The sequence below is a fragment of the Teleopsis dalmanni genome, chromosome 2 (assembly GCF_002237135.1).
Source record: "Teleopsis dalmanni isolate 2A chromosome 2, ASM223713v2, whole genome shotgun sequence".
Taxonomy (NCBI): Eukaryota; Metazoa; Arthropoda; class Insecta; order Diptera; family Diopsidae; genus Teleopsis; species Teleopsis dalmanni.
The window spans coordinates 153011482-153020355 of record NC_051847.1 but is presented as its reverse complement, the minus strand read 5'-3'; the positions used below and the strand labels follow the sequence as shown (position 1 = coordinate 153020355).

The 8874-nt window shown below is 29.9% G+C and overlaps 1 protein-coding gene across 1 annotated transcript; it reads right to left on the bottom strand.

Annotated features, from left to right (window-relative positions):
- Positions 1-323: 323 nt before the first annotated feature.
- On the bottom strand, positions 324-4830 carry LOC119675956 (proteasome subunit alpha type-1-like). The gene is made up of 4 exons (XM_038087175.1): positions 4795-4830; positions 2320-2826; positions 2200-2259; positions 324-368 (listed from the first exon to the last, which is right to left on the bottom strand). The coding sequence occupies exons 1-4, from the start codon at positions 4828-4830 to the stop codon at positions 324-326; spliced, it is 648 nt and encodes a 215-aa protein (XP_037943103.1).
- Between the last annotated feature and the right edge of the window lie 4044 nt (positions 4831-8874).

Below are 8874 nucleotides of genomic sequence, written 5' to 3'. Positions count from 1 at the left end.
CATACAGAATTGAAAACACTGATAAAGAATTTTCTATTTAAAACCGTAAATGTATAGGAATATTTGAAATCATATATAGTATCGAGACGATAATCTGGAGACTCAATAATCCAAATATTTCGGTGATATTGCCATATCACCATATCATACTATATCCCTATAATTCAAATGATGTTTTTCTTCTTTGGAATTGTTGGTCTTATCAATACTCATTAGGGATATAAATCTATCTTATGTGTAAGCCGCATAAAATGACTTACATGGTTATAAATGTATAGGAATATATGAAATCATATATAGTATCGAGACGATAATCTGGAGACTCAATAATCCAAACATTTCGGTAATATGGCAATCATACCATATCCCTATAATTCAGATAAAACAAAAAATTTTATTTTATCCGATTTAAAAATTGTTTACCATTTCCCTTGATTTTATTGTTCTAATTTCATTTTATTTTATGCTTATGAGCTGTTAATATAGCATTTTTATCAAATTTGATTATAAAATTTTTATGAAATATATGTTCGTACAAAATACAAATAAGATATACATATAATATAAAAAAACATATAAAAAAACGGTAAATATATGTGTATATAAATTCATGGTAACAAAACTTATAAATAGTAGTTTATGCATTCATTATATTTATTCATTGTATTATTTAATTTCTTTTTTTTTTTTACTTACAGTAAAAAATTTTATAATAAACAAATATAATAAATAAAAGTCAAAGCTTAATTAAAAATAAAATCCAAAGTTTAATTTGTATTAAAAACTAAATTTCTAATTATTATATATATTATTAAATAATATTACAAAATATGTTATATACATATATATGATATATATAGTGAATAAATCTAAATCGAATTTTATCAATTTCGTTACTTGTTATTCTAAACATTCTAAAGAGTTGATAGATATAAAAGTATTTCACACAAGTCTGTATTTGATTTTTAGATCGCTATCAGTCTATGAGAGACTAATGGTCCCCACTAGATTTATAAAAAATTTGGCTGAACATTGCACTGTAATTACAATACCACGTTTACAACTTAGTGATCAAAAACATAGAAACATAGAATGTATTTCTATGATTCTGGCAGTGAATTCCAATATCTTAAAAATTTGCAAAGCACTTAAGTTGAACACGTTTATCCCCTTTTTAATTATATTATGCATTTGAATCTCTTTTGAACACTTGAATGATTAAAATAAAGAAACATATTGCTATAATATATCTTTCTCATTCAAGCTACCAGCATAGCTGCAGACTGTTGTCATAAACTATAGACAACAACCATAAACCACAGACTATCACCACTGTTGCAGCAAAATTTATTCTGCTTACATTGCATGCTGCGGTTACATTGCATGCGAATTTTGACTTGCGTGTTCGTACGAACACATCCAATGTTCGTTTATACCAATGAAAATGACCAAATCTTAATTTCATTAACATAAGTAGTTTTAATTGCAGTGGAAACATGATATTTGTCACTTCTTGCTATCACTTTATAGGTTATTGTTTGCAAAAACGATATTTGCCAAGGATATTCAAACATTGACTCACACGTAACTGCTAAAGAAAGTTGAAGAAACATGGCTCCGACCATATTTTAACGCATAGTTCACAACATTGCCGATAAACTGAGAACTAAGTTTGTATTTACTTGTTTGAGTTACCAACTAGTGGTTTTGTTTCATGCCTTACCGAGTATAATGACCGATTTGGTGTTTTTTCTTTTTATCAAAAATACGTGATATGCCTATTGTGGTCCGTCTTGTGATATATAAAAGATAATATATGTTGATTTCACGCTTACCGGTTTTTTTTTTGTGTAAAACAAACGCAAAGTATTCAATGGTCTTGCCTATTTAAAAAGTATAGTATGATTTGATGACTTAGCAACCAAACGATGCTCTAGTTCTCACTACCGAAATTAATATGCCAGGTATTTAAAATGAAATACCTAAATTTCTAGGCAAATGAGTATTCATTGTTATACATAAATTAACCATTATTAATTTATCAAAATACGAAGTAATTTATTAGTATTTATATTTCTTTACAAATCTTGTTATTATCGAAAATTTAAATATTAGATATAATTTCTTGGATTTATTATGAATTCCACCACTTCATTGTGAATATCATATATCGTCAATCATATTCATATAATAATTTACCCTCCCCTGATTAAGATAATTATATTTATCATTTACTCGCATTGTTATAATCGAAATATGCTAAAAGGTTATATTTTTTTTATAGATTTAAATTTTTAAACACAAATCAAATCATAATACCTGATCAGACATATTTTCGTCATCTGCTAAAGTACTCTTCAAAGCCTTGATACCGTGACAAATTAGTACAGTTTTATCACATGCTTGAAATTCGCTGGAGTGGCGCGCTAAATAGTCACGTGCGTTTTTGGAACGATGGCCAACTGCCATTGCATCACACTCATAAATATTGGATGGAGGTAACACATGAAATATATTCGGTTCAAGGCCTCCATCACCAATCATTAAGAAACCCTTGTCAAGTAAGTGGTCGTTTTTATAGCGAATATTTTCAGATTCAAATCTTACATTTATTTGTGTAGCATGCCGACATTTTCTGAAAACTCTCGAACGAGAATTTTCTGGATGATCTGCTTCAGGGAGATACGGATGTTCTATTGTTATAAGTACTACATGAGATCTATTTTTTAAGGCAACTGAAGCAGTTTGAGTATTTTCGGATTCCATCGCCCAGTGAAAAATGTCTGTTTTACCATCTAGTGTACGTATGAGAAGATCGGTATCGTTCTAAAACAATTAACGAATTTTATATAAATAATAAAAATAATTAAAAATATTAAATATTTACCATTTTAATTGAACGCAAGAACTATCTATCCTTCCACTAATTTTTTTCGTGTTAGTGAAAGAGTGTGATAAGCAAAAACTCCAGACTTGCCAGACTCTGGCAAGTGTAGCCGGTGGGTAATTTAAATTTGAATTACCCTGAGTAATTTAAACTAGTAAAAGAAGAGATGAAGATGCTTAAAATTTAGATACTTAATACATGTAAGCCAGAAAGCAACTGATTTTATTTAAAATTTCTTTCGGTAAATTTTTGCAATTTATACACACTTCGCACTGCAAACTTAAGGTTTTTTCTGCACGGTGCAGACTATCATCAAAGACTATTTAATGAGTATTAAATACTCATTGCTGTCATTTTTGAGTGTCATTCAAGTTGCACTCTCTCTTGCTCAAATTTATTCTAGCAACCAAACTTGAATCTGCTCACATTCAAGATTTGTCATTCAAGCAAAATTTTCGATGAATAAGGATGTTTTCTTCTCTTCATCGCTTGTTGCTACCGTGCTAATCCCATTGTTATCGAAATTTGTTTGATTATAGTTAACACAGTATTATTATTAGTATTAGTTGATCAATTTTTTCCCTTATATTATTTAAGTTAATTTTTTAGTTATTTATTTAATTATTCTAAGTTTATAGTATAAGCCACAAGAAAAATATTTATTTGTAGAGAACTTTTTTGTTTAAGTTAAATAAGATAAGATATAAGATAAGATAAGAAGATAATTTTATAAATCTTTGTTTTATACTATGTTCAGACACATCTTAATTTCATCTTTATTTCAGCGAAATTAAGTTATTATTTCCATACAAAATTAAATTTTAAGGTTAGAACGAAATTAAGGAAAGTGGTCTTAATTTCATTAAAACGAAGACTGAAATTTAGGGATATTTCAAATGCGACTACGCGTAAGATAAATTTTAAACAAAAGATTAAGTTAAGATAACGAAGAAGTGACATTTTTTTAAATAAATGTCAATGATAGTTGACTTTAATAAAACCGGGAAATATTTTGAAAATAATGCAAATTTTTAAATTTGAATGTAGAGAAAGAACTACTACTGAATGCCATTCTTTATAGTTATAATAATCAACTTTTAAAAATTTGTTTGAAATATTTAGGCCGTGTGCGAGTTCAAGTACATTGAGGTAAAGTAAATTGTAAATGTAAATATTTATTTCTTTATTTATTATACATATTATTTATTTGTGGTTAAAAGTTTTGAAATTTATTTATTATTTATAGAACATCTTACAAAATTTTCAGAATGGTGACATCTAATTTATCTAATTTACCCTACTCGAAATTCTAGTAAATACCAATATTCGCTGCCATACCAATACAATTAACTACTTCTCTCAATTTATCATTAATTTATTTGAACTTGCACACCTTAATAATATTTTTATTTTTTTAAGTAAAATACAATTAAATATTTAACACAAATTTATAAGTGTAATTTTAATAAAAATAATAAAAATAATAAATATATTAATAATAAAATATATAAATAAATATATATGAAAGTATATAAAAAAAGTAATAATAAAAACACGAATTAAATTTATGTTATGTTTTTGTTATATACAAACATATATCGTCTGCTTACGATAAATTTGCAGGGTAAAAATAGATCTGTTCCACAAGCTACTCGTTGTAACTTTGAGTAACCCTGTATAAGTCCGTTCAAATCCGTTCCACCAGCTAATTTTCGAGTAAACAAGAGCATTTGAGAGAGCGTAACATCCCTGCGTTGCACCAGCTAATTTACAAGTAAATGAGAGCACCTGAGAGAGCGTAACAGCCCTGTTTTACACAAAGCTGTTCCCTGAACATCTGTGTGAAGAGCGTAATTTGGCACTCTATTTGTGTTATGCTCTCAGTTTCTACTTTACTTGTGTTTTACTTGAGTTTTACTACGAGCAGCTTGTGGAACAGACATAATTTGTGACCACGCAAAAATATGCTTTTGAATAACGTATACAAGTTTTTGGGTGACAGACTCTCATTCACATGTTAGCGAGAAGCTGAACGCCCATATGCTGATGCATGTCATTCAAAGGTGCACACAAAAATTATTCAATACATTGGTGCAGACCAACAGTTTTGAGTGTCATTTATGGATTTTCTCTCATGAATGACATTCAAAAATGACACTGTGCACCTAACTGTGCAATCGATATTTATTCTTAGAGCAGCAGCTGCTATCAGAAATTTGAGCGAATCATGCGGTCTTTCTTGCCTGTTTGCACCAGAAGGTTAGGAGAAGGAAGAGCCTGAAAACAACAAACAACTGTGCAACAACAACAACTGCTGAAGGTTAAGCAGCTAATGAACAATAACTCATGCAGTGCGAAATGGGTATTATTACCTACTCTACCTTTATTCTTGAAATTAAGGGGTAACGGATGTGATTTGCTAGATTTTTGTTGTTACACATGCGCAAAAATAGAACTCATCATCATCATCAGCGAGCTGTCTTCTGAAAAAAACTGCGTTTGACATCAGCATCAACAAACCCTTACACTGAACACAAAGAAATCTTGTTTAAAGCGTGATTGTATTTGGTGGGCTCAGACATTAGCTATTCGTGACATCCATTGATGAACTCTTATATCCGTTATTAACTACCTAATATGCAACTGAGGGCACGAACAAAAATATGTTTTTGTATTCTTGCACTTTTGGACCGCACAGGAATGTTTTCAGTGTGCAGACCCATTCTTTAGGAAAAGAATACATTTTGTCTTACATTGTGTCTTAAGGTATATATTACCATCATATTTTCTGTTTTGGATCCTTTTACTAAAATTAAAAACTAGGTTTACACTCTATATAAGAAGTATTCAGATTATCAATAAAATTCAATTTTTGTTTATCAAAATAGAACCCATCAAGTGCAATAAAACTATGCGAATGATAATACTTTATACATTATTCGTAGGCTGATTCCTTTGTATTGCTTCTATGAATTTTCTTTAATCATTGCAATCGATTCAAAGTGTCCTTTAAAAATGAAAATTTTTACTTTGACAACAAAAAGTCACAATATTGATCCATCCCATTTGTTAAGGTTTTTGCCAAAAACTTTTGCAAAAAGATGGACTTATATCATTTTAAATCCACTAGAACCAATTCTTAGGAATGCGAAATAAATAAATTTTAGTCATTGGACCATAAAGGTTAAAAGCTAAATTAACTAATAACTACAATTTTGTCCCCTTTAATAAAAATTTCTTCTTCTTTCCTTTCTTTCCTTCTGCTCAAAAAGTACTCCGATTTTCTAAATAAAACACAAATTTAAATTTTATTCCAAATTTATTTTATCTCCACCAAAATATGCTCCTTCTAAAGCGATACACATATGCCAACACTTAACCCAATCTTCCATACGCTTTTCGTAGGCCCGTGCAGGTATGGCTTTTAGTTCCTTCAGCGAATTCTCTTTTACCGATTCAATCGACTCAAAACGCTTACCACGAAGGGGCAATTTGAGTATCGGGAACAGGAAAAAGTCGCACTGATCCAGATCTGGCGAATATGGTGCCTGAGCGATGACTGTGGTGCCGTGTTTGGTCAAAAAAACGCGTACAACAAGAATTTTCCATAGTAAAAATCTCTAAATGCACTTGAGGTAGGTTCACATTAACAGCTGCTGTAAACAAACTAATTGACAGATGGCGCTCAAATTTGTACCATATGTCAAGAAAGGGTGTACCAACATAACAAAAAAAAATATTTTTGAAAAAGGTCTATTATTTAAGGAGTAATTAACACACAACAAAATCCGGATACTTTTTGAACAGAAGGTATATTAATAATCAAGAAAATAACAAATATCTAAGCCAAAATTGGAAACAAGTGGAGGGAGGAGGGAAAGATGTAACTGATAGGAAGTAATTACTTACTAAGAGTAAACTCTGTACAAGTGGTTATAATAGCCACGATTATAGAGCGAAATTAGAGGACAGCCACGAACTGTGTCGTCCAGATAAAGAACTATGATTTAGCAGGTCGATTGAAAATTGAGCTGGGCAAAAAATATCGATAGTGCAATGTTCTGGCAGATTTTTTTTTGTGATTGGGTGGGGGTCATAAAAGACGCTCAGGATAATATTTCAAGACACTGCTGCCTGCTTGCAAAAAAAATTATGACAGTATCTGTGATGCCCGTTTTTCAAATTATCTATTCCAGTTGCCTAGAATATATAATTAATTCAATATATAATTTAGAAAAAAAATTGCAATACATGTTGAAGGCGATAGTTAGATTTTATGAGTTCAAAAAGACTTAATATTCGAGTAGTAAAAGTTCTCTTGTAAATATTAAGTTTGGACTTGCTCTTTAAGACTAACTTAAGAATTCTACATTTCATTGCAACTAAAAATCGTTTGCTCTTAGTATACTTTTTTCCAGATGTATATATAAATAGATGTATATCTATTTCCTCTTTAGTTGAATATCTAAAAATATTACTTGTTTTGATTGAAGTATAAGGAATATTGTCGATTTTGACCACCGCTTGTCGAAAGATGAATGTTATTTGAATGCTTCCCTACCCTAAGATAGGACACATTGTAAAATATTTGTATATTAAAACCATATTAGCATTCAAACACCTAAATTGCTTTATCTGTTTATCCTGTTAGTTAAACTAAACTGTAATTAAATACACACATTTATCATTTATGAACACACGATATCAATCAAGCGATGCGCTTTCAAGAAAATTAATTAAATTTGCGATGCATTTGCAAATGACATAATTTATTCCGATAAAATTTAATTACGAACGCAGTTCACTACGTTCAAATTATGATAAGAGCCCACAAACTTGATGAAAGCATGCAGTAATTGTGCATGTATGTAGGAATAGATAAATATGGCATTGCTTGATTAACGACCCAAACCTAGTAAAATAGTTCAGAACACTTGCTAGCTTGATTTGATATCACAAAATTACTCTCAACAAACTTTCGTTTGATAAAACAAAAACTATTGACAAATAGACAGCTGGACAATCGTACCGATGAAGCATTTACATGGTTTTGTGGTTACCATACGTTATGGTGTACGGCTACGGTATATGTTAATCTACATCAACTGTTGCAATCAAATATTTATTTATTATTATTAATCCTATTATTGAAAGAAAGTTTAGAACTCTCATTTGTGCCCCACTTTTCAAAACCGTGATTTTTGTGAAAATTATGTTTTCTCATCCGTTTGTTTTAATCAACCAGCTAATTGCCGAATAGAATCTATGCCATATGAATTTAAAGTCGAGATTTCGACTTTTGTCGTAAGAATAGGTTATAATTGATTATCGAATTCAATAGTATCAAATCGCTAAACTACCTATTAAGAATGTTAGAAAATATCTTTTCCGAACTGACAAGCCTTCTGTTTTTATTCATATAGGTATATAAACAATGAACGAAATGCTTTTAAGGATTAATCACAGCAATGGCGAAAATAATATAGAGACAATATTTTCAAATACCATTAAAAAATTTTAATTTATTTAAATACTTTTTTGACTATTCATAAAAACCTATTGAAGACCTGTCATCTATCAAAATATAGGGTGATATTAATAAATATCCCCAGTTTTTTGGTATAATTTTGAATACAAATTTTTTGATTGAAAAATTTTTAACAATTATGTATTAGGTATTAAGATTTAAGACTTCTCGTCATTTTTCGAGTGGCTTCATAATACCATTAGTATAGATCTTTTACGGTTTGTAGGCGGAAAACTTGGTCGAGTGTTTTTCAGCGGCCTCTATGTTCTCCAATTTTTTACCATAAAGAAAATATTACAGAGACCGAAACGAATGGAATTTAGACAGTGCTCAGTTCTTACTATACGATGAATGCATTAAAATGCCGCCAATTGATTTTCAGTAGCTTCTCGGTCTGCCAATTTTTTACCATTAAGACAATTTGAGCTGAGTTGTCAAAAATATAAATTATTTTCTGATG